This window comes from Nesoenas mayeri, assembly GCF_963082525.1.
Source record: "Nesoenas mayeri genome assembly, chromosome: 8".
Lineage (NCBI taxonomy): Eukaryota > Metazoa > Chordata > Aves > Columbiformes > Columbidae > Nesoenas > Nesoenas mayeri.
Genome location: NC_137554.1, coordinates 30,571,564 through 30,598,416, shown reverse-complemented (window position 1 = coordinate 30,598,416; position 26,853 = coordinate 30,571,564). Strand labels below are relative to the sequence as shown.

Genomic DNA, 26,853 nt, shown 5'->3' with positions numbered 1-26,853 from the left:
GAAACTGCAGAGAGGTACATGGTGAACTTTCTGTAACACAACAGCGTGGAAAACTCAAACTTCCTTTGGCTGTGTAACCACCGAACAAGAAATCATAGCATCATAGAATCATAGCATGTTAGGGATTGGAAAGGACCTGGAAAGCCCATCCAGTGCAATCCCCCCATGGAGCAGGAACACCCAGATGAGGTTACACAGGAAGGTGTCCAGGCGGGTTGGAATGTCTGCACAGAAGGAGACTCCACAACTCCCCCTGGGCAGCCTGGGCCAGGCTCTGACACCCTCACCATGAAGAAGTTTCCTCTCAAATTTAAGTGGAACCTTTTGTGTCCCAGTTTGTACCCATTGCCCCTTGTCCTATCATTGGTTGTCACCGAGAAGAGCCTGGCTCCATCCTCCTGACACTCCCCCTTTGCATATTTATAAACATTAATGAGGTCACCCCTCAGACTCCTCCAAGCTAAAGAGACTCAGTTCCTATAGAATAAAGGCTTCCTTTTCCCCTTCTTGAATTTGTCAGGGATTTAGGAGGTTTTTGTGACAGGGCAGAGAGTGACTCCATCCCGCGGTGCTGCGTGGCCACTGCTGGCGGGGCAGAGCAGCCCTTTTAAAAATAATTGTTCACACTAATTGTGACTGAGCGCTTTGGGGCAGGGCCCCGGCCGATGGTGTGTTGGGGAGGGGTGACTTTTCCCGCTCTGGCCGCAGCGCGGCCCGGCCCGCCGTGTCCCTCCGCGGCCGCCGTACCTGCGCATGCGCGGCCGGAGCCGTGAGGGTCGGGCGGGCGGTGCCGCTGGGCCTGTCCCGCCGCTCCGGCCGCGGCCATGGGGGACGTGAAGAACTACCTGTACGCCTGGTGCGGGAGGAGGAGGCTCACCCCGGCCTACGAGATACGAGCAGGCGGAGGCCGGAACCGCCAGACCTTCCTGTGCGAGGTGCGGGGAGGGCCGGGGAGCCTCGGGTCTGCTGGGCCCTTGGTGTGAGGGAGCGCTGAGGGGGCCCCAGTGGCCTCGAGCTGCGCCCGTGGAGGTTTAGGGTGGATATCGGGAACAAAAATTATTCCCGGGAAGGGTTGTAAAGCACTGGAACAGGCTGCCCAGGGCGGTGGTGGAGTCACCATCCCTGGAGGGGTTTTAAAGGCACATAGATGAGGTTCTTAACAACGTGCATTAGTGCCAGAGTTGGGTTATGGTTGGAGTCGATGATCCTGAGGGTCTCTTCCAACCGAAATGATTCCGTAAGTGATGAGAATCTCAGTCACCTTACGGCCAAAGCATCCTGGCTTCTTGTGCGCACAGTAAATGCACTTGATGGGTTTGTGAGGGTAAGGCAGCCTGATGTGAAGCTCTTATGATAGCAAGGAGTTGATTTCTTTAAGGGTGTTGTGTGTATTTACACCTTTCTTGCAGGTAAAATTGTTGGCAAGGGGTCCTGTGTGTCACCCGTGCGAAGAGCTTTGTTCCTCCACTGAGCTTGCATTGAGATATAATCAAAAATTCCTGTTGGTTTGGCTGCTGGTCTGTGTGCTGCTGTAATATTGCTCTGCTCCTGGCTCCAGATACTACGGGTGTGCTTTGAATTGGGGTTGGCTTTGACAAGGAGCTGATACGCAGCGTGAGGCCGTGGGGAGAACAGGCCGGGTCGTAAGCGATGCCACAGACGTGCGCTGAGCACCTTGGATTTGTCGGTGCACCCTTCCTCCACCATGCATCTTCCCCACCAGTAACAAAACTGAGAAGCGGCAGTTTTAAAGGTGTTGGAGCCAAAACTGGGCATTGCTGGGGTGAGGTGGTCACACTGTCCTGTGCTGTGTATGCGGATGCCCCATCAGCATCCGTAGAAACTTAAGAGATAAACAGTTCAATCTCCTTAAAACACACTCTGGTACAGTGGATGTGAGTCCAAGTGCCGGTCCTGTTTGGTTGGAGGTACCATAGTCCTGGTAGACTGATATTCTGCTGGAAGCTCATTGTGTTCTAGATTACTAGAGAAGTTTGTGTGTTGATGAGAAGGGGGATGTTAGCTCCATTCAGCACTGAAGGACAAATGCAGTCTGGCATTAATGGTGTACAAAAACCTGGAATGCTATGTGCAGGTCTGCCTTTTCTTTTTCTAAGAACAGCTAACTACGGTAAAAACCTGTTCACATGATCAGCAGAGCGAAGAGTGGAAATCAGAAGTGCCAGGACTGAAGCTGAAATGAAATGGAGTTGCTGACTATAACTGTAAAAAAAGGACAGTAACAGTTTAAGATGAAGGGCAGTGGTTGCAGAAAAGCAAGTGTAAAACATCTGCTTAGTCTAAACTTGGAATAAACTTCATGTGATGGAGTTTTGTGGCAGGCTATTAGGCAAGCTAGCAGGATATAAAATTGCTGCTCCAAAGCTTGTCTCTTGTCTTATGAAATACATTGTCTCTTTCTAACGGTAGTAATGTGGAGCTACAGTAGAGGGGACACAAGCTGAGGGTTTGGGATTAAGGCTGAGGAAAGCAAACCTGGGCAGAGTTTCTATTGTGTGTTGCCATGGTCCTTTCCTACACTGAATCATTTGCTCCAACAAGGTTTTGGGAAACAGTTGCACTCTCTGAGAACGTACTGTGGGTGTTTTCTTTAATAGGGATAAATGAAATGTTCAAAACCTACAGAAATATATAGATACATATAATGATATGTAACAATACTTAGTAATAATATTTCTTGCACTTATTAGCAACAGAAATTTGGTGTTTCAGTCAGTATTTTTGGTTTTCAAGATCCTTTCACTTGTACATGCCCTGGATCTGTGTTTTTATTTGCAGCTTCGTGTGGAAGGCTTTAACTACATTGGCATGGGCAGCTCCACAAACAAGAAAGATGCGCAAAGCAACGCCGCTCGGGACTTTGTCAATTACTTAGTTCGGGTGAATGAAATGAAGAAAGATGAAGTTCCTGCTTTTGGAGTAAGCTGCTCTTTCTCCTTACAAAAGACTACTGAAAATTTAATTGCATTGCTGGGCATCTAGTTGCGTTTCATCCCTGGAGTTCAGTCTGTCACCCCTGTTCGGTGAAGAAGACCAAATGTGCGGGACTTCTGTGTGCAGGGCTGAAAAACTGGAATAGGCCCGGTGAACACTGTAGGATGGCCTTGTTAAAAAAGCTGGGTCTTGGTCTGCATAACTGGGGAGGCTGGAAAGAATTCAGAGTCCCTGTGAGGCGCAGCCTGGCTTTAAAAGTGCTGAATACTCACACCTGACACTGGGAATTGTTTTAAATGCTTGTTATGATATATAATACTGTGTGCTCAAAACAACAACAACAAACCAAAGCAAAACAAACAAAACAAAATGCAAAACAATAACAACAGCAAATCACAGACATCTCAAACCAGACCTTGAAAATTAGGCATTTTTCAAACTGTAGTTTCTTTCTCACTTCTGTAACAGGATCGCTGCTTTTTAAGATGTTTGATGAACCATACAAGTATCAGCAGTGACCATCATGTAAAAGCTGAGAGGGGAGTAACTCTGTCTTTACAGCCATTTTAGAGAACAGTAAATATAGCATGAAGCTACATGTTATACATTGGAAGAGTCTTTTTCTAATGCCTCATTAAGGATATATCTGCATAAAACACATCATTTGATTGGCGGAAGCAGTGTCCATGCCTCCTCAGCCTAGGTGAAGCCTTATGGTAACAGAACCTGTGTTGTTTCTGATGTACCAGTCAGTTTTATGGCAATGCAGTGTGTTGCATGGCTAGATCCTAAAAAGGAATAAGCATGTTCTGTATCTTGAATAAAACAGAGGTGGTGTGATCAGTTAGCTAACCATCCACGTCTCAAAATGGGAAGAATTCAAGCTGTAATGATTAACCATAATCTTGTCATTTCCCAAGAGTGTTAATGTTTTCTTATACCCTTTTCTCTGCGTGCATAGAGTATCTTTGAGTTCCCTTGGTTATGTGGTAGGGACTGGTATCTGTTATTTTATCCTGGATGCTGAAACAGTTGATTCTATAATTGCTGAACTACAATAAGTCATGGCTACTTGCTGGCTGGAACTCTCGTTATAGGACACCTGCAAAGAAACAGATATTCAGCAATTGTATTCTGTACAGTTTTTAAAAGGGTGTTAAAATTGAGGGGTTACTGCTGGGGGTAACTGTTGCACAATGATGCGCGATATCCTTAAACTGCCTGAAGAGTTTTTTAGCTAAACAGTAAGCCATTTTTTTTCTGTAGGGATGTGCTGACATTTCCCTATGTTCTTTCTCGTAGCCAGCAGCTGGTGATACCCCTGATGGACATGAAACAGCTAAAGACATTACTGGTTCCACTTCTACCTTAGGTGGACCTCTTCCTCCACATTTGATTATAGAGGCTGAAACAGGTAAGACTGTGGAAACTGTAATTTACATGTGTATGGCTGTAGTGTATGTGTATAGATTTGTGTCTGTGTGTGTTTGTGGTTTGGGTTTGTTTGTTTTCCCCAAATAGCGTAATTCTGCAGACAGAAGACAGAAGTCATTGTGGTTGTGAGGCAGGGGTGTGAGCGACTACAGATCTGAGGGGCTGATCGTGTCCTGTTGAGACTGCCAAACAATACCTCTCCATTGCTAAGAGCATGTTTGGGGAGAGTTATTTTGATTATGGTTGTTTTGTTTTTTCCACCTCGTAGGCAATGGTGCAGGTGCAGCACCTGGAAGTTGTGGCAATCGTGGTGCTGAGTGGGATCGGGGTGCAAATTTGAAAGATTACTATTCCAAGAGAGAGGAGCAAGAAGTGCAGGCAGTAAGTGATTCAATGCAGTTCTCCTCTACTTCTCTTCTTAAATAGGTATCTTTCATTCCCTTTCATTTGTTATTAGCGTTAATACTCAAGCTTGCAGTTTTCATCTGAGCTTTTGCTGTTGGTTTTAACTTAAGCTGCAGATTTATCTGCTGACTTTTAACAAAGTTAAGCTAAGGACAAAATAAATCACTCTGGATGCTGTGACTATCCAATCGCACAGATGTTTTGTTGTAAAAACAAGGAAATTCTGAGGAATTTTTAGCATTTTCTGTCCTAACTATTCTATAGCGTCTAGACAAGTTATTTTGAAGACTTGTAAGAATATTTAAAACTGAAATCTATTAGAAACCAGAAGATGATACTTTTTTTTTTTTCCAATATTAGACCTCAGAGTCAGAAATGGACTTAAACACTGATCTTCACGGGGGTTGGACCCTGGAAAATGCCAAGGCACGTCTGAACCAGTTTTTCCAAAAGGAGAAGATTCAGGAAGAATATAAATACACTGAAATGGGGCCTGATCACAACAGGTGTGGTAGTTTTAGTCACCTTCTGCATATGAAGGGTTAGAAATATTTTTTGGTGATAGTGGCTAATGGCATTTATTTGCGGTGCTCCGTAGTGCCAGCTGAGGAGGCAGTGGTCTTTACCAGGACTAACAACATCCCGAAATATTGAAATGGGGGCCATGAGCCTCGGTGCCAAGTTCTGAGGGACTCTGAAGAGATTTCTGTTGAATGTTTTTCTTGGATGTGCTGTTTTTGAAATGATTGTTGTGCTCGAGCGAGCTGTTCAGGTGTCAGTTTGGATGGAAAGAGTGCTCAATTGCTCGCAGTAATTCTTTGTATGACTAGTTGCCTTCGTACATTTTGAGGAAATCTTGAATGTGCTTTCATTTGCTTATGTAGAAATGTGCTTTAAGGACTTTTTATTTATATTTTTATTATAATTAACTTTTTTTCTTTTCCTGGCAGCAGAATCTTCTACTGGAAAAATTAGTTTGGCAGAATCTTCCCAAAGGAGTTTTGAGGGTCTTAAATCTCAGTTAAACCAGTTGGGTATTACTCTTTTTGACTTTCTGCCCGTTCCATCAGAAAATTCACATATGCTTCTCCCAAATGAAAATAACACACACTAGATTGTGCATAAAGAATCGATGGGTTTGATTTTTTTACCTCTGTTTGGAATAGTCTTTACAAATCATCAAAACTTCAGGACATTGCCTTATTTCTTGTGAAATATAATTACATTTTGTGGTCAGAAACAATGGCATGTTGCTGCTAGATTCTTGGTCATTTTTTTCTTTGGTTGGCTGGATTTTTTTGTGTTTCATAAATTTGTTTTCTATGAGAAGTGTTTGGTGGTTTTTTTCTTATTACAGTCTACAGTAAGAGTCTCACTTGCAGGACTTCTGGTGTTCTTTTTGTTAAGTCTTAAAAGCATTCGGAACATCTGAAATATGTGTATTGGTGTCAAAAAGTTCTACATTTTCATTTAAAACCTATTTCCAAGTCACTCATCTCCGTTCATGTTTTCTAGCAAGGACATTCCCTTAAATGAGTAACATTAAAAAATAGTTTGTACAATACTAGGATATTTAAATATGCCTGTTGCAGATGTAGTTCTTGAGCACTTCTTTTATTCTGCAACTTGCAGATTCATTTGTGCAGCTCATTTTGTTACGCCTTCTGGAGGTAAAAGCGTTAAACCCCACGTACTTAAAGACATATAATCTTGAGCAGAATGAGATGGCTACGGATGACAGTATGTTTCTCAGCCCACTTGTTGTTCCTCCTGAGAGCATTTCAGGGTTTCCTATTTACTACCCCTAGGAAAGCTTGTGTGAATTGCCCTGGATGGAATAGGCATGAAACAATCCTAATGTGCTCCAGTATTCATTGAGAGAGGGCAGATTACTAGTTTTAATCCTTTTGGTATATATAACAGGAGAGGAATAATTGCAAGTGTTTTAGGAGTTTTGAGGATAGTTATATGGTTTGGATTCTGTTTAAGAAATATCAGTTGCCATGCATCTTATGACTATGATTTTTTTTTTCAAGTAATGGTCTTTACAACAGAAGTGTCAGTCTTGCTCTCAGGGGTTTTTAAAGGAGAAATGTATTTTTGTTGTTAATTAGTCATGGTCATGTGGTATAAGAACTTAGAATCACAGAATCATTTTGGTTGGAAAAGACCCTCGAGGTCACGGAGTCAAACCATAACCCACCCCTGGCACTGCCTCGTGTCCCTAAGAACCTCATCTCTGTCTGTCCAACCTCTACAGGGATGGTGACTCCACCACTGCCCGGGCAGCCTGTTCCAATGCCTGACAACCATTTCCAGGAGAAAAATTTTCCCAGTTTCCAATGTAAACCTCCCGTGGCTCAACTTGAGGCTGTTTTCTATTGCGTGTTACTTGGGAGAAGAGACCAACACCCTCCAACGTAATAGCTGGAAGATTTGGATTCAGAAACTTTGTTTTATTAACGACAGGAGGGCATAAATTGCAAATACAAATATAGCTCTCCTAGTACATGAAGAATGAACTAAGTATTAAGGGATGGGATGTGGCTTTTCTCTCTGGGGACTCCTTTGGTAGCATGGGATGCCTGTGCCTCCATGTGTTCCTGCTGCAGGGGTGGCAGCAAGCGACCCCAGAGATCTGTGCGTGTCCTTATGGGGGCTGCCGAGGCTGCGCTGACCAATCATGCGGGATTCTGCTGCCGACTGATTTCTGGTGTTGCTGTTCTGCCCGTAGGTGGAGGAGAATGAGATTGAATGCTGACTGTAGGCCTGGCTGAGAAACATACTGTCATCGGTGCCTTAGTTGGCTGTTGTGTCCCTGAAAGCCAGTGGCCTTCGACCCATGAAGCCACTGTGCCCAAAGGTCAGTTCACTGCTAGTACAGGAAGGCGCTTGAACTTGAAATTTAAATCCCTCACTTAATCGTCTTTTGGATTTGTTTGTTTGTTTGTTTTTTGTTTACAGCAAGAAACCAAGGACACAGATGCCAGGCTCTGCCTGCAGCTGTGCAAGAACCAAAGTGTAGTTTTCAAAGATCTCAGTCTGATAAAGCCCAGTCATATATCTTGAATCACATTTGCCCATTTGAATCCTGCCTTATAAGCATTTGACTTTAATTTCTAATCTGTGCAAATACATAGGCTTGTGATTCTTAAAAACGTGGCTCTTAGTTTCCATCATCCTTTGACATATGTCTTTCTCATTTTTTTAAGCCTGAATTAAAATACCAGTTGACCTTTAAACGAATTGGTTATATGCCCACTAAGCAAACCGTTATGCTTTAGACTATATGCTGTTCCTGGAGTATGACAATAAGGGCTTCATGAAAATTCAAGTATTTTGTCGCTCCTGTGCAGATCTGTTCAGCGGTCTTTGACAAAATGACCTGGTTTAGTTCTCTCTGTGCTCTGAGCTGCCCAAATGTGTGGCAGACACCAGGCCAGCTGTATTAAGTGTTGCATCTGAGTTAATAAGTCCGGGCTACCGGTGGGTTACGTTAGTATAATGTGGGATACAGTTAATGCTACACTGGGAGCATGTTTCCTAATAATTCAGCATTGAAATTTAAAGTCGCACAGTGGCATTTGCAGGACTTTTCTTAAGAGATGTTCTGGTTCTATTGATGGCAAGTCTGTTACCTGCTAACTTGGGATTAAAGGCACTAAGAGTAGTAATATTTTACCTTGGCCATTGTTGATTGAGAGCCTCTGACTGAGGACACTGAGATCTTTGCCTAGAAAAACTGGAAAGAGTGGCTATTTTTGCAGTGTGTCAGCACTTGATAATTGTACCTTTGTGTTCTTTCTTTCTCACACAGGAGCTTTATTGCAGAAATGAACATTTATGTGAAGCAGCTGGGCAGAAGTAAGCGTTCCTATTTATTTTTTAGCTTAGCAAGGGATGGGTGTTGGTACAGAGGACTAGACCATACTTGTGGGTACAGACCTTTATAGTCTGTGCTGGAGCCTCTTCCGGAGGTGAAGCTTCACATTTGTTTCCTGACATTAATTTTTTCTGTGTGTTGTGCTTGTCTCATTCTACTTCTTGACCATTACATGCTTCTGCTAATCTTTCTTCTCAGCACAAAGAAATGCTTGTGGGATGTGGTAGGTTTTATTTGTGTTAATTACTTGTTCATATGTGTGAGAAATTCAGGTGTCTGATACGTTCCCAGGCAATGGGTGGGCTGCTCATCCCATACCTGTTCATGTAGAGCTTGCTTGGAAATGCGTACAATGTTGCTAGGTGGTATAGAATAATCCTACTTTCTTAGACACTGAATGCAGAAGAAAACTTTACAGGAGCTCCCTGGGAAGTCAGTAAATAACATTACACAGCTAGCGAGTCAGCTGATGAAGGGACCTGCTTGGATTTTGTGTCAGAACTCTGGATTTATCAAGACCTGAGACTCTGGCCTGTGTAAACAGTCACAAAGCCCATTTCAGTGTGTTGTCTTCTGTGGAAGCTGTTTGACTCCTCAGCGACTACAGCTCTGAACTTTGTGTGCTGCAGGGATTTTCAGCCGCGAGCACGGATCCAACAAAAAGCTGGCAGCACAGTCCTGTGCCTGTTCCTTGGTTAGGCAGCTCTACCATCTCGGCGTCGTAGAACCTTATTCTGGACAGACGAAGAAAAAGGGAGAATCGGTGAGTTTGGAAGAAGGGTCAGAAATATTTAACAGCTTATGAGTTCATAATAATTTTGATTCTTTAGACCAGCAACTGTTTCTGGTCTGGCTGGTGATTTGGATCAGAAGTATAACTTTGTGTCTATGTGACTGGAGCAGTAAACAAGTTTTACAGCGTATTAAATGAAATAGGGTTTGTAACAAATGCTTTTTCCAGTATCAGTTTTTTAGAAGCTTAAAGATTTCTGTTTATGCACCATACAAATCTTGGCTACTTGGTTTCTTTCTCTGGCATGCTAAGACTTTTTTGGTATTTGGTCACAAGTTTGGTAATGTTTTCCTCCAAAATTAAACTCAGATACTTAAAAATGGTCTGTAGATTCTTCTTGGATCAAAACTTGGCAAAATGTTTCAAGAAGGTGAATTTTTAACGGTTGGTACTCCTTAACCTTGTTTGACTAGGAACTGTTTGACGGTTCAGTATCCTTCTAGCAGCCTGCAGTTCTGTCTTCCCTTGTCTTTCTTTTTGTGTATATCAACGTAGTTTTTAAACGTTTAATAGATGGAACCCTATGAGGTGTCGCTGTCTTCCGACTTAGAAAACCAGCTGCAAACCACTGTACGGGAACTGTCTCTGGAGACTGTGCCTTTGGTGAGTGTGTGGTTCAGATACTCCACTATTCAACATCAGGCCTGCTTATTTAATGCAGTAATGTGTCTTCCTTTCCCCACTTTGCTTTTGGATTTATAGCCCGACGATCCCAGTAAGCCAGTTCTGCTTAACATTGGAAAGCTGGCCCATTTTGAACCGTCGCAGAGACAAAATCACATGGGAGTTGTTCCGTGGTCACCACCTCATTCCAACTGGAACCCTTGGACCAGCTGCAATATTGATGAGGGTCCTTTGGCAAATGTAAGCCTAAAAAATTGATTTGTTGTTTGCTTTCTCTATACTTCTGGAACTTTTAAATGCTTTTTTCCTCCAGGATTTAAAGTATGAGCTATTCCAAACGAGAAAACAGTCCACTGATAAAATGTCTTCCCTTCTTGACCTGGAGGAAGGGAGTCTTTGCATTGGTAGGAGTTCTTTGTATTTGCTTCATGGTTTATTAGATTCTTGAGCAGCAATGTCTCGGATGTCCCAGTTCTTGCCTTTGTTTCAATTTTTTGCCTGCTATTGTGCAGCCCATACCAAGTTCTAATTGAAATTACAAGGTAAGTTTATGGGCATGTAATTTATAATTCACTAGTCCCTTTCCCATACTTCCATGCTAGGACTTTTCTGGGAGGAGAAACTGCTCCAAGCCGGTGTCACTACACAGTCAGCCTGCTTGCTCTTTTTGTTGTTTCTAGTCTCATTCACTGAGAAACGAATGAAAAGCAGCGATGTGATGGGATAAAATGGGAGATAAGGGAAGAAATACTAGATTGCCAAGTTCAGAGGTGTAATGTGGCCACTGGTATTACCTGGTCAGGAAAGATTCTCAAGGCACGAACTCCAGTTTCTTACAACAGGGAGCCAGAGTACTTACGACCAAGATAATAGTTTAATACTTCTTTTGACTGCAGTTTTTTTCCATCAGTGACATTCATTTAACTTCAGTCATTATGTATTGATATAAAAAATGAGGAACTGACGTAAATTTGTCTGTTGCTGCTTGCAGCACATAATGGATGTATTTACAGACATTGCAAAGTGAGCTGGCTTCAAATCTCATTAGGATTTCTGTGTGCTAGTCATGGTGCTGCTAACTTATTTTCAGTAAAACAAATTAGCTCTTTGGTAATGAATTTAAATTTCTTTAGACTTCTTTCTTAGTTGAAATACAAGACTTGCTCATACATTTCCCTCCCTGCTCGCTTTTCCCTTTTCAGCTCCTGTCCTGTGGGTGGTTACGTGCTTTCGTTATCTGATTCCTTACATTAAAAACTCCTGTCCGAATGATCACTGGATTCATCACCTCCTTGGCTTACTGCTGAATAGAGTGTTTCTCAAGCAGCTGAAGTATTTAAACAATATTTTTCAGTGTTATGGATCTTTCTGAGAAACTTCCTTGAGGATGGCCATTTAATTTTAATATGCTGGAGCAAAGGGAATAGAATAGGTCATTGGCAGAACCAATTTCAGGGAGTTACATACGACATGATCCTTTACTGATATTTGGAATCGTTATCTTGGTGTGACTGATTTTACATTGAATAAATTACATAGGTAAGCAGAGGAGTCAAAAAGCCTCTGACCAATGTCTTGTCTTTCCAGCTCACTCCAGAGCAAATAAGCATGGATTTGAAAAACGATTTCATGTACCGTTTGGAGCAGGATCAAGAATTACAAAGGGTAAGTGCACTTCCTGTAACTTGTCATGCTTGCGCTAGCCTGTTGATGTTCCAAAAGAGGTTGAACATCCCATACAAAGTGGGTAGGACTGGATTTCAGTAGTAATATGCCACAAGTTTTCAGAAGTACTGGATGGGTATGGGGATATGTAGGACAAATCGTAGTTTATATTTTCTCCTTAGGCAGTTTTTCCTTTGTGTGAGTGAAACCTGTGTAGAAGAGTGAGACAAAGCACAGATGTGGAGCAGAGTAGGTTGATTTGGGGAGATTTTTAGAAATGCACTGGATTTTTTTTTTTCCAGATCCAACAAGAGAGAGAGGCCTTACCCGTGAAGGATTTTGAAAGCGAAATTCTGGATGCGATCCGTCACAACTCTGTCATTGTAATCCGCGGTGCCACCGGTTGCGGCAAAACCACGCAGGTGCCACAGTACATCCTGGATGAATTCATCAGGACCAACAGAGCTGCGGAGTGCAACATCGTGGTGACGCAGGTGAGGAACACAGTACAAAGGCAAACACTTAACTTTTGGGATGGGATCCTAGAAATCACCTCTTAGGATGTGTTAAGCAACCTGATTATCATTGCAGGGAATTGTTCGTAGAAGTATCTCCACAGTAGAACTTGTAGGAGAAACCTCAGCAGCAGGTGTATTTTCATTCGGAGTGTTATTCTATCCTGTATGTACACTTGGGATAATCTGGCTTGCAGCTTGACCAGGTGAAAACTTTTTGGCAGATTGAGGGGAAACAATTTGGCAAATGCCACCTGCTAGTTCCCATATATCCTTATATCCCTCCTCCTGTAATTTTCTGTGTGGAAATAACCATTTCAGAAGAAAAAAGCCTGCTCTTGTACTGTTTACTGACCATCCTGTAAAGAAATCTTAGGAAAGGACATGTATAACTTCTATGAATTACTTTCTTGTTTTCGGTGGTGTTCTGATAAACTTACACTTCATGATTAAGTTAGAGAAACCTTTTTCATCCCCCAGCCTCGGAGGATTAGTGCAGTTTCTGTAGCAGAGCGTGTGGCATACGAGAGAGGAGAACAACCTGGGCAAAGCTGCGGGTACAGCGTGCGGTTTGAATCTGTGCTTCCTCGGCCCCATGCCAGCGTGATGTTCTGCACTGTAGGTCTGTATTGTTGTTAACAACATTTTTTTTCATAGAATAAGTTTGCTGACATACAGTTGTACAGAGAAAGATTCAGATTGTTGTTCAGAAATATGATAATACCAGTCTAATACCACACAGAAATAATCTGAAGAGGTAAAATTGCCACAATTGATTGTCCTTAGGAGACAGAAGGGGAAGCAGTATTGGTAGGAAGGAAGAGTCTTTTTAGTAATAATATTTTACACCTTCCCCATTGCTTGTACAATTGAAAGTGTGTCAACTGGAGATGGAGCTGTAAAAGATGCTGGGCAGCGTGCACACTTCTTCATTTTTAAACCGGTGCACCTGTGCTTGATGAACTGAAGCGGTGACGGGCGGAAAGCTGAGCTGTTACCTACATGAACATTTAATTTCTGTGTCTCTTTAAGGTGTTTTCCTGAGAAAGGTGGAGGCTGGGATCCGTGGCATTAGTCACGTCATTGTTGACGAGGTCCACGAGAGGGACATTAATGTGAGTGAGCTGGTGACGATGATCCTATTCCTCTGCATGCTTCTGTTCTGTTTCAGTTTTGCATGTGCAAACAGATGGAAGGAAACTGCGTTTTACTAGTTGCCGTATATGTGAGTTTTCCATCTTCAATAAGATTTTTAGAAATCCTTCTCTTAATTACTCCTTACCTGATTTAAGGAGCAAGGACTTGTGCTTACTTGCTGCCCTGACATTTTTGCCTGTTGGGATTATCTTGGTCCTCTCTGCAAAATAGAACATCACGGTACAAGCACTTCTTGTCCAAATGCGGGAGCATGTTGAACATCACATTTATTTTGGAGTGCTTTTTCTACTGACAGTGTTGTATTACTGTAATAGCAGTGGTTTTTACAGAAGCTGCCATCTCAATAGTGACAGATTTCAATTTGGTTTTGACACACAGAAAAATGCAACAAGTTGAAAATAGAATTGGGGGAGGGATTGTGTGTAACTTAAGAAATGGGAAACATTTTTTCTCCCCCTGATTCTTCTCTATATTTTTCAGCTCTGCCACACCAAGCCTGAAACTGTGAAGTTCTGACATGATGTTTAAGCTTGTTTTGGCAGAATTTATGGACTCACTTAGATGGAATTGCAGTGCAGATTTTTCTGATATCTTCATCTCTTAAGTTTTTATTAATGATGTAAAATACAAGTTTTCAAAGTTTGAATGAGATTGGAAAATCATCTGTTGAACTAAGGGCCTACCTAAATGCATGGCAAAAATAAATAAACGTCACGTTTAGATAGAGCTGTAAAACTTCACGTACAATTGCCGAGTTGTTCCTATTTATTTTATTAACTCTGGCTACTTTATATGTAAACCAATTTAAAAAAGACCTTAGGTTGTAATGTATTGTTAGGAAGGGAGCAAACTATTTTTGAATTATTTTCTTTAGTTTGTTTCATTCTGATAAAAGAATAACTCTTCTTTACACTGAAAATCCTAAAATTCACTTATCCCAGGAATTGCAGTTATTTGCAAATTAAAGCACTGACGACTGTTTCTGGTTGCAGAATATCGTTGTGATGATTGTTACTCTTGCCCAGCAAAGCTCCTGCTCAGTAAATGGATATGTCTATGTAATTCTTTCTGATTTCTTGGGAATTTGTTGCTTCTTATGGATAGGAGATTAATGACACTTTTATTCTCTTCTTATGCAGACTGACTTTCTCTTGGTGGTGCTGAGAGATGTGGTTCAGACATATCCAGAAATCAGGGTTATCATCATGTCTGCCACCATCGATACGAGTATGTTTTGTGAATACTTCTTCAACTGTCCGATTGTCGAGGTCTTCGGTAGAACCTACCCCGTCCAAGGTAAATCACTGAATTTGCAGGAATTGCTTTATTTATTAGTTATATGCTTTAAGATTATGGGTGCAGCTGTGGTATTTCAGATCAGTTGTCTGTGATATTAGGAGTAGTGGAAATAGCTTTAAATAAGTCAGTGTTTAAAAAAAAGGCAAACAAAAAAAACAAACAATAAAAGATGATGTGGAAGTATATCAAATAGAGGAATAACCATAGGAATAGTGTGGGAATAATTCTCATGCCCTGGCTGTCAGCCAAGGAGTTTTCTCCAATCGTGGTTTCATACTCTGAAACATCACGATTATAACAGGAGACTCTTGAGAGATGATAAAAAGAATCGTGTTCCCTCACACGGGCTTCTAGCGGTCAGCCTTGGTAACTAATGCTTGTCTGTCCTCACAGATTATTTCCTGGAAGATTGCATTCAAATGACTCAGTTCATTCCACCACCAAAGGAAAAGAAGAAGAAAGAGAAGGACGAAGAAAGTGGTGAAGATGATGATGTATGTTTGACTTCTTTAATGTGCTACTTAGGACTAGCTCAAGTGTAATTCATTGTTGAACTTAAACATTTTTGGCAGCTTTCATATTTTTTAATATCAGAGATTGCTGTTAACTTGAGAAACAACTGGATTTTCTCATTGCCCTTGTAAACTGAATAATTTCTTTTTTTACTGAAGCTAAAATTCTGATGTTTTGTCAGCCTCCCTCTCTTTGAAGGTACAACCGAAATGCTTTTAAAAGAAGAAATAGATAGAGAAATACATGATAAATTTTCAGGGTGAAAACTTAGTTTCTCTCCCTTCTTCTCTTGCAGTTGATATTTTTAGTGCTTACATACAGTGTCAAGAAAATACCACTTTCATGATGCAGCTTTTAATTTGTAGGTCTGAAACTGCTATTTAGGTCAGTTTTTTAAATTTTTAAAAATGATCAGTGTTTTTTGAGAGAAGTATTTTCTTCTGCTTCTCATGATGTTACCTTCATCATTTGAATGGAAGTTAAATTAATTTGATAGCTTTCTGCTGCAAATTTTTATTGAGTTATAACTTGATGCAATGAAATTCCATTTTTGTATTGAGAATCTGGGGAAGCAGAGCTTGAGCTGCTTTTTGTGAGTCCTTCTATGAGCTGTGCCTGAGATGGTTTTTGCCATCCACATATCTCATTTTCCTATTTGCCTGGCCAGCCAGTCTCCACAGGTTGAGTAGGTTCATTTATATGATTTCTTTCATGGTTTGTTTTTCTGTTGCTGTTTTGTTTGGTAGGCCAATTGCAACCTGATTTGCAGCGATGAATATGGTCCAGAAACAAAGCACTCCATGGCTCAGCTGAATGAGAAAGAAACTTCTTTTGAACTCATTGAGGCGCTGCTAATTTATATCAAGGCCCTGAACGTCCCGGGAGCTGTACTTGTTTTCTTGCCTGGCTGGAACTTGATATACACCTTGCAGAAGCATCTAGAAATGAATCCACGCTTTGGTACAAGAAACTGTGTTCTATTACATCTCATCTCCTTTTCCAAAGGAAACTACAGATTGTATAAAGCTGAGAGTTGGCTGAGTGGTTTAGAGAGCTGGATTGATTTGCTGTGAGAATGAATGAGTAGAAATTTATGATATGGTGCAAAGAAGAAATGAGATTTATGTAGTAGTAGTTACCTGCCTTCTTGTGTTCATGTTGTAGGCGGCCGCCAGTATAGAATTTTACCTCTGCATTCGCAAATTCCTCTGGAAGAGCAGCGTCGGGTGTTCGATCCTGTGCCTCCTGGAGTAACCAAAGTACGAGAGCCTTCTCTGTGCCGAGTGTCTATTTTTGTTCTGCTTTTGTGGAATGTACTGCTCACTTCTTTTTTTTTTAATAGACGTTATGTAGCTTATCTTGCAGTTCATCCTTAACTTTCCCAGGCCAAATATATTTCACTATGCATTTCCTGTTTTTATAGGTTATTTTATCTACCAGCATTGCAGAGACCAGCATTACCATCAATGATGTTGTCTATGTTATAGACTCCTGCAAGTGAGTTCATGAAATAGCTTCTCCATGTGTATTTGAAATATGTCGCCTGCCAAACGAATATTAGAAGAACTCGGTGTATGGCTGATGGAAAATAGGAAGAGTATTGTATTGTAGTCTGTTACAGATCCCGTCTTGTTCTCTGAGCAAATTACACATAGGAATCTCATTAGTTGCATGAGAATTTAAAGCTTTTGAGACAGTTATGGAAACTTGACCCTGTGTGTAGGTTGGGGCAGTGCTTTGTGAAGAGTGTGATACTTCACCTTCCATACAGCTGGCTAATCAGCCAAAGCTTAACTAGTCAAACAGGTGGTTTGCTTTATTAAAAGGAGTTATGGCTTCAAGGAATACAATAAGAACTGTTTTGGCAGGACTTAAGATGGAGCACATCTGAACTTAAGGTTGTTTTCTGTTTGGTTTTTTTTTTTTCTGTAACAGACAAAAAGTGAAGCTGTTCACTGCTCATAATAACATGACAAACTATGCCACAGTCTGGGCATCGAAAACTAATTTGGAGCAGCGGAAAGGAAGAGCCGGACGTGTGCGTGCTGGGTTTTGTTTCCATTTGTGCAGCAGAGCTCGCTTTGAAAGGTGAGGCTGTGCTCTTTGGAAATAAAGTAGTGTCAGAGACTTCTCCCAGAACTGTTGTCCACTATTTCAGATGAAACTGGGGAAAAACCTCAGAAAGCACAGAGAGGAGATGCTTGAAGTCAGCTCACGCTGGAATATCTGTTCTTTGTAATGTGCTTTGTAATCAGGATTAAGGCTCTAGTCTGCCTTCAGCCCTTGTGGGCAGCTGGCATCTGCACATTACAGGTAATTTTGTCATCAAAACACTGAAAAGCAGGGAAGACAGATGGTACTTTTCCCTCTATCCTCATTTTGTGGCCAGGAAGCCCTTTCGTGCTGCTGCACTAACACCTTCCCTGCTGCTAAAACTTCACCTCTTCTATCTGCCACCTCTTCTATCTGCCACCTCTTCTATCTGCCACCTCTTCTATCTGCCACCTCTTCTATCTGCCACCTCTTCTATCTGCCACCTCTTCTATCTTTGTTGCTAGAGCCATAGAGATCTTTTGCTGGTTGCAGAAGTCTACACAGCTGTGACGCTCCATGATTGATCTGTCTCATGAAAGTTTCAGCACCCCTTTCTCAGACAGCAGTTAGAGCATAGCTGCATTTTGATGTTCAGCTTTTTGTAACCTCTGAAAGCATTAGTTGATCAAAACCTCCCTTAAATCGCTCAGATTTATTTTGATCTGCAGTCTAGTAAAGTGGAGTGATTTTTATTAAGGATTTTTGACAGTGAACTCATTTTAAGCTGCTAAAGTAATCATGGGAATTTATCACCTGAAGGTTGCCTTCCCTCAGAGAGTATAAGAGCAAAATGTACCAGCTCCGTGGTGCTTAGGATGGAAAGAGTGTTTGTGAACTTGTGTGGAGAATCTTTTGAGAGATACCATCTTAAATCTGGTGCCAGCTGAATCTGGATATCCGTTCAAGGTGCTTTGAAACCTTTTCTAGCTGTGTGCTGCTCAGTGCAGTCATTCCTAGGGGTCCCTGTTTCAACCAGCAAGCTGAAGGTTCACTAACGATGCTGTGCTAACAACTTCAGCCATGCAGACACTAAATGCAGGCAGCTCGTGCTGGAAACCATGCCAGGCAGTGGTGATGTGAGGGCTATTCCCTCTGTGCATTTTCACTGTGAATTTTCCCTGAGATGAGAAGATAAATACTGGCAGGAGAGCCTGAGTGACAGGAGCAGAATGAGAGTTGGTGGGTTGGCTGGGAGGCAGTTTTTGCTTTGGAGGGCAGTAGTTTGTGCTGATGGGATGACACGATAGTGATCAAAGCCTATGCTCAGAAAAACGTGGGCTTTTTCGTTCTCATTCCAGACTTCAGACTCATATGACACCTGAAATGTTTCGAACGCCGCTCCATGAAATTGCTTTGAGCATCAAATTGCTGCGGCTGGGAGGAATTGGTCAATTTTTGACTAAAGCAATAGAACCGCCACCTTTGGATGCAGTGATTGAAGCAGAACGCACACTAAGAGGTATCGTCATTTGTCCACAAGATAGGGTTTTAATTAAGCTGCCTCCTGCATATAATTTTTGCCTACAAACTGCATTATCATCTCTGATTAGGCTGTTTGTGTGGTAGCGTGCTGGCTGAAACAGCAAGGTGTTTCCTGGCTTCAGCGTGGGGGTGGCAGCATCTTCTGCAGCTGAAGAAATACTTGAATTCCCAAGTGGAGTCTCCTTCCTTTTAGAAACTTGAGCCTTCGAACTTAAGGCTTGTTTTGTTATTTTACCCAGTAACCGATTCTGGCTTCCAGCTTCCTGTTTTCCAGCTGTGGCACTGCTGTGTGTGTCACAGGCTTAGGCCAGTGCCTCGGGCATTTGCAAAACTACTATAAAAGTACTGAAAAAGAGAGGTTAGCATATTGTGTAATTACTGCTTTGTACAGTTTGCTGACCCAAGATCTCAGTATTTTGTCAAGTAGTTAAATCTGCAGTTTATGAGCATGCAAGCACTCGTATCCTCCTAAAACAGGAGAAACTGAGGTGGGGTTTAAGCTGTCTTCAAGGAACTAACTAGAATATAAGATAAATGAAGCAGGGAGGAACGCTAAATTTGTGCTTTAGATTTAAACTTCAGCACGCTTTGCAACTATCACTAAATAAGCACTTCCTAGAATTTCTAAGAACTAGAGTATCTGTTTGATTGTTGATTTTTACGAAAAAGCTTGTGTGACGAGCCTACATTGCTTGTCTACAGAAGGGAGACCAGAATGAAAAACATAGCTAGGGGTAGGTATTCAAGTTTAATGGCTTTTTGATCCAAAAATTGTTAGTGCTTTTCTTACACTGCAGATAAAAAACGCAAAAAGCCAGTGCAGAGGGCAATATTTTCAGCTTTACCACCAAATAGTTGTTTCTGGAGGTGCCTTCATCTCCTGGATGACCTGTGATTTTTTCAGTGCATGTGTCCTGCTAGTATGTTTTTAGGATCATGAGACGTACTATTCTTCAAAATATTATTTCTTTATGCTCTTGAGTTCAATAGATACCAGGAGAAATGGATTTGATTCTGGCTAAGGAGTCCTTTATGTATTTGCTTTCCCATTTAATTGCTGAGGCTACAAAGCTTTTTTTAATGTAAAGCTTTTAGTTATGCTCAAGTTTCCCAACGTAGTCTGTAAACAGAGTATGTGAACTGTAAGTTTGCATTTTTCATTTAGATCTTAAAAGGGCTTTCAAAGATCACGCTCTCATTGTTTTGCCTTGTTCTATGAAGCAGTGTGTAATGGTTATGGCCAAATGGCTCGAAAGAAGGAGCCTCGTGAGACCCTGCAGTGTGTTCAGCAAACACCCACGTTTGTGACTTTATTATTGACAGTGGTTTGGTGGCTTTGAGGATGAGTTCAGGTGATGATTTTTAGGTAATGGAAGGAGAGAAAGGCAGGCGAAGCCTCATGGAATTGAGAGTTTCTGGTGTCCTTTTTTGGATGAGCGGAGGGTTCTGTGATTGGCAGGGCTGCTCTCATTTTCCCGAGGCAGAAATTACATTAATCAGGGACTTGAAAAAGTTTAATAGTGTAATAGTGGTTTGTACAGAAGCAAGCTGGAAAGAAATGGAAAAATATGTATGTGATTTAAATAGTAATTATTTTAACTGTGGAGGAGGTAGTAAAACATCTGTAAAGCTAAAGTAAATTTTGTTTATTTGACCTCAGACTGGTTTTGAAAAACATGTTTACAATATTATAAACAGCATTAAACTTAAATATCAGTGGGGTTCTATTTAAACACAATTTTTCAAATTCTGCATTTCTTACCTAAAGATTTCTGGGGTTGGCTGACCGTCTTTGCTAATGAGAGATCTTGTTTCAGAGCTCGATGCCCTGGATTCCAATGAAGAGTTGACCCCTCTTGGAAGGATCCTGGCCAAGCTTCCCATTGAACCTCGTCTGGGCAAGATGATGATAATGGGCTGTATTTTTTAGTGAGTTTAATGGTCTCAGTGGTCGGTTCCTGAGCCTCTAGACGTGCATGCTGCAAGAATTAAAAACAGCACATCTAGATGAGCAATAAACAACTGGGGACAGGAGACTGAATATTCATGAGTGCGGAGGATAAATAACTTCTCGTAAAGGGAATAAAGCAGCCCTGAAATTCAGAGTAACTGAAAGGGACCAGCGTAGGCTGAGTATTTCTGAATTAAGAGTGGGACTCACGTGCTGAGGTGCAGCCACGAGCTGGAGGTGGGGACATGCAAAATTTGAGACCCTGATAAGAAGAAAAATGAATTCACACATTTTATTTCAGCAGAAATAAGGAACTGTTTGTAATTGTTGTGCCTGTAGGGTCCTTCCCACCCCAAGGAGGTGGTGAAAAGGGCTGTGTGTGCATGGGGGAAGGGGAGGGAGGAGAGACAAAGGGCTTGTGCACACTTGCTGTTGTGAAACGTTGGCTGATTTAACTTCCACTTTCTGGTAAGTGTTTCTGTGATGTCTGATATACAAGGGCCAAATTCCTAGGGTTTGTAACCTCAATCACTAAGTTTTTACTCTGATCAACAGCCTGTAGCAGCAATACTGTGAGTAAACCCAATTCTGATCACTTTTGTGTTTTTTTTTTTTCCCAGTGTGGGAGATGCTGTTTGTACCATCTCTGCGGCCACCTGTTTCCCTGAACCTTTCATCAGCGAAGGCAAACGCCTGGGTTACATCCACAGGAATTTTGCTGGGAGCAGGTTTTCAGATCACGTTGCTTTGCTCTCCGTCTTCCAAGCCTGGGATGATGCAAGGTATATTGTCTTGTCACAAAATGGGATGAAAAATTATGGGTAACACAGGGTTGAACAATTTTGGGACCAAGCTAGGTATGTCCACAGCTGCTATGGCAGCTCAACTGTTACACTTTTCCTTTCTTTGCACAGACTTCTAATGTACTCTGGGATTTTGTTTTGTTTTGTTTTAGAATGGGTGGCGAAGAAGCAGAAAAAAGGTTTTGTGAACACAAAAGACTCAGCATGGCTACTCTCAGAATGACTTGGGAAGCAAAAGTCCAGCTGAAAGATATCCTTATGAATTCTGGCTTCCCTGAAGGTGATTCTGCTTGGACACAGTAATGTAATGATTGCATTTTTTATTCTGAGATGAGAAATAGATAAACAAGATAATCTGTGATGGGTACTCAAGCACAAAGACCTATAGGGGGTTTGCCATAAAACTGTTTTGCTTTTACAGCTGCGTTCAGATGAAATTTTAGTGCTGTCTCTTCTCTGGTGGTTGCCTAAACCTGAGAAGTTGTGGTGGCTGTGGTGCAACACAGGGAGATTTTGGAGGCTGAGGTTAGGGCTGCAGGATTAAAAATCTATTAAGTCCTTAGAGAATTACCTCCCTGATTTTATTTCTCCTTCACTTGTTACATCTCCAAAATCATAACGTTGACCAGGTTCTGAATTTGCCTGATGTTCCTGAGGGGCTTGCTCAGTTAAATGGCATGGTTGGCTGGATTCAGCACATGTTCATCTCCCTCTCCTTTTTTTTGTTTGTTTTATTTTTAAAAATTCCTCTTTTTTTCCCTCCTCATTCTGCTGGGATCATTGCTGCATTTATCCTTAACTTTATTTCTGGGCAAGATGACCTGAAAACAAGCCACCAGAGACTCAGGGGAGGTTTGTAACCAATAAACTAATGAAAACATCCATTCTGACCTCCCCCAAAGATCTGTCTCCAAAACAAATGACAGGAAACACACTGTGGTACAGCACATTCTGGGCAAACCCCTCTTTCCTTGTTTTAGAAAAGCCTTGGGAGAGAAAAATACCTCTTTTGGTAGTATTTTTCAGCTTTTTGCTCTCCATGAATAAATTGAAAATTGAATGTAGAGCAGAAGCGCTTTGAGTGCAGAGGTCATTTGAGAACAGAGGCACATCTACCAGTTGATTGAATCAGAAAACACATTGATCCAGGATCCTAAACAACTGCTGTGCTGTCCTGCGTGACCCGTGGATTCGAGCCAGTCTTCTCTTCTCTGTCAACAGAATGTTTGATGACTCAACCGTTTAACAACACCGGCCCAGATAATAATCTGGATGTTGTAATCTCCCTGCTGGCTTTCGGGGTCTACCCCAATGTCTGCTACCACAAGGAGAAGAGGAAAATTCTTACCACCGAGGGGCACAACGCCCTCATCCACAAGTCATCTGTCAACTGCCCGTTCAGCAGCCAGGACATCAAGTATCCGTCGCCTTTTTTCGTTTTTGGAGAAAAGGTAAAGGCTTTGAATTGGTTCTTGATGACATGCTGCCAGGTTGTCTAGGAGGCTCTTTTTGGTAGAGAAGCCATAAGAAGAAAACGACACAGTGCAATATTTAGCATGGCTTTGGGGGTTTTTGTTTGTTGGGTTTTGTTTTTCTTTTTCAGAAAATGAACCTAATGTGATCATGGTGTCACTCAGCCTTCCAGTAACTTCCAGCCAACCAAATTCAATAGGAGCAGAGCTGCATAGAAAGTTCTTGTGAGTTCTGTGAAAACAGCCACGTCATAGAGAAAGATCTAAAGAAATTCCTTTAGGAGCTCTACCGTACTGATTAGGCACTAGAGAATTTTTGCCCTTATCACTTCTGCTACTTAGGAATTCAGAGAGAAAACAGGAATATGTCATACGGCAATGGTGTGCTCCATTTTGGGCATGTGGGTAGTTTGTCATCTCCTGAGGACAACTCCCGTTTCCTGAACACCGTATAAAACCCCTGAGGTGCCTTCCCCAGGGTCCCCATGGCCTTTGAGAATAAACATCCAATTTGTAGAGCCCCTTACTGTCAGGAGAGCCTTTTAAGGTCTCACAGCAGAGGCGATGCTGTAGGGCTTTCGTTTTTGCCACCTCGTCTGCACTGAATTACAGAATTACAGTTTATTAGTCCAGAATTACAGTTTATTTATGCCGATTTTTTATTTTCCTCAGTCCTTTTTGCTGACATGCAGCTTTAGTAATGGCAGATAAACCACTTCATTGGTAATAAGTGCAAGTACAACAGATTCTGCCCATTGCGCTCATGTGTGAAAGAAAGGAGGGAGAGAGGCAGCTGTCGGGGCAGGAAGCTGAAATCCCAAGTCCTGCTCTTTGATCCCTCTTTAAAACAAAGGGCAGCAGCCCAAATAGTCACTGCCGTCATCTCTGCCCAGCTCAGACAGCTTCTTGTTGTCCAAGTGCTCACTTCAAGTACAAGCTTAAGATCATGTTTCTATAAAATGACAAAATGGTTCTAAGGACGTGTAGCAACTTCCAAATTTGCACGTGTAGGTCCCTACTGAAGAAGCAACGTGAGCTTTTAATTGCAGCCCCAGCAATGCAGAAGGTGAGAAGATAATTCAGCTCCGCACAATTGCAGACACACAGTCATGGAAAGATGAATATTTTTAAGTGAAAGGTGTTTTTTTGGTGGTTTTTTTAATACCAGCCAGTGCTGATACAGTCTGTAAACACCTGCCTAGTGTTCAATTTGTATGCATGTGTGCTCTTGTAATTTTCTAACACTATACCTGATTTTTTTGGTGTGTGGGCGTTTTGTTGTTTTGTTTTTTTTACAAAATTCTCTGGTTTCAGTGGCCAGAGGAAGGCGTAGGGATGTATTTTCCATTTCAAGAGTCGTAATTCCTCCCCCTCTTGCAGATTCGAACACGAGCCATCTCTGCCAAAACAATGACCTTGGTGAGCCCACTGCAGCTGCTCCTCTTCGCCTCCAAGAAAGTCCTGTCGGATGGGGAGCTCATTCTGGTGGATGACTGGTACGGACCCCTCCTCGGTGCTCAGAATTTTTCTGTAAACGCTGCTGGGTTTTTTTGCCCTTTACCTGGAACGTGAAGAAGAGGTACCATGTGTTTTGGGCCTCCTCTTCAGACAGAGGCTGAGGAAACCTTGTTTTTAAGTCTCCAAAGGACTCAGACTTTGTTGGTTGCCTCTGGCAGTGTACATTTTATGACCATGACCAAATACCATCTGGATGCCTTTTTTTCTTTTTCCTCCTTGGTCACTGAAATGGAGAATTGCTTAAGCTTAGTTCACTAATATTTTTTAGGGTGGCCTGGAGCTTTCAAAATCTGGAGGAGCCAGTTTTTAGTTTACTCTGTATCTTTCTGTTTAGATGTTAGGGGTTATATATCGGTGTTGTCTGAGTATTTTAGATCTCAGGAGCAAATCTGAAGAGAAGAATAGTTATGTTTTAACAATCTGGAATATTGTGTCCAGTTCTGGGCCCCTCAGTTCCAGCAAGACAGGGAACTGCTGGAGAGAGTCCAGCGCAGGGCAACAAAGATGCTGAAGGGAGTGGAGCATCTCCCGTGTGAGGAAAGGCTGAGGGAGCTGGGGCTCTGGAGCTGGACAAGAGGACACTGAGGGGTGACTCATTCATGGTTATCAATATGGAAAGGGGGAGTGTCAGGAGGATGGAGCCAGGCTCTTCTCAGTGACAACCAATGAAAGGACAAGGGGTAATGGGTGCAAACTGGAAGAACACAGCAGGTTCCAATTAAATATGAGAAGGAACTTCTTCCCAGTGAGGGTGGCAGAGCCTGGCCCAGGCTGCCCAGGGGGAGTTGTGGAGTCTCCTTCTCAGCAGACATTCCAACCCACCTGGACACCTTCCTGTATAACCTCATCTGCGTGTTCCTGCTCCATGGGGGGATTGCACTGGATGAGCTTTCCAGGTCCCTTCCAAACCCTGACATTCTGTGATTCTGTGAGTGTCAAATTTTAGGGATCTTGCAAATTTCACCTCCCTTTGTTGACAAATCAGAATTTCAAAGATGAGAATATAGATTTCTGGCTTGGTAAGTGGAGCACTCAATGAAAAATCGCTCTATAGAATGCATTTCATAACAGGTTCTCTTCTAAAAGTTGTTATACATCTAATAAGCTTCTTTGTGCTCTAGGATCAAGCTGAAGATGCCACACAACGCAGCTGCCTGCATCACTGCCCTGCGTGCGGCCATGGAGGCTCTTGTCGTGGAGGTGACCAAAGACCCCAAGATCATTCGGCAGCTGGACCCAGCAAAGGAGCGAATGCTGGATGTGATCCGTCAGCTCTCCAGGCCATCAGCCGCCGGCATCCGCCTGATGGCTGCCAACGCCAGGTGAGCTGGAGCTAAAACCACCAGGAGAGTGTTGTCCCATGTGGACAGGAGCTTCAGGCTCTCGTTTTTAAGTCAATAGTCTGAGCATGCCTAAAATTGCTCTGGTCAAAGTCGGATGTAGGCAGGTCACTGCCTGTTTCCACAGGAAGGAATAAAAGCTGTCATCGCCTCTCCCAAAACACAATGGTTTTTAAAGAAAAGATAAGCCAAATTTATTTTTGGCAAGAATATTCATCTCTGTCTCTGGGAATAAATATTTGGCTGTGCTCGCACCCCTCCGTTGTGCCTTGTTTTCATGTCTTGCTGCTGAAGCAAAGAGAAATGAAAACACCTGTGAGCTGTTAGTAAATCAAGGAACAAAATAAAGAACAGCTTTAGTGTATGCTTCACTGTGCTTTGTGGGGAGCAAAATAAATAGGAATGGGACTCTCTATGCATTTGTGTGAGCTGAAGAAGCGGGATTGAGGGGAAAACTTTCTATCCCAGGTGTAGACCTGGCTCAGATTTAGAGGAGGAGCTGCTTACGTGGCACAGCAGGCTATTCCCAGCTTTCCTTACTGAAGTGGAAAAGGTGCAAAAGCGCAGCTGTAATTCAAACATCGTATTCTGTTAACAGAAGACAGCGACATCTTAATTGAGTGTCTTGGCAATTCATTCTTCCTGTAATATTTTTTTAAAAATGGGAATCCATAAGGTTGCATCAAGTATAGATGTAATGTTTCTCTTTGCCAGGTTCGGCGATGGCCCTCGCCCCCCCAAAATGCCTCGCTACGACAACGGGGGCTGGGGGGGTTACCCGCGGGGCTCCGGCTACCGAGGCGGAGGCTACGGCGGCTACAGCTGGCGCTCGGGAGGCAGAGGATACCAAGGTAGCCCGGGGGGCGGCTATTATCGAGGAAGAGGCTACCGAGGAGCAGGCGGTGGCTACGGAGGAGGCTGCGGGGATCCGGGCAGGGGGAGGTGGTAG

General features: G+C 42.4%; 1 protein-coding gene across 1 annotated transcript; it reads left to right on the top strand.

The window, feature by feature from the left end:
* Positions 1–824: 824 nt before the first annotated feature.
* On the top strand, positions 825–26,853 carry DHX9 (DExH-box helicase 9; the record flags this gene model as incomplete). Its single annotated transcript, XM_080349136.1, has 27 exons — positions 825–935; positions 2,800–2,940; positions 4,258–4,369; positions 4,658–4,770; positions 5,155–5,300; positions 8,612–8,658; positions 9,307–9,440; positions 9,984–10,073; positions 10,173–10,334; positions 11,682–11,759; positions 12,062–12,253; positions 12,755–12,896; positions 13,307–13,389; positions 14,572–14,728; positions 15,125–15,225; positions 15,991–16,204; positions 16,409–16,503; positions 16,668–16,741; positions 17,180–17,332; positions 18,637–18,797; positions 20,638–20,749; positions 21,392–21,553; positions 21,727–21,854; positions 22,796–23,025; positions 24,427–24,542; positions 25,686–25,886; positions 26,619–26,853. The coding sequence occupies 27 exons, from the start codon at positions 825–827 to the stop codon at positions 26,851–26,853; spliced, it is 3,690 nt and encodes a 1,229-aa protein (XP_080205262.1).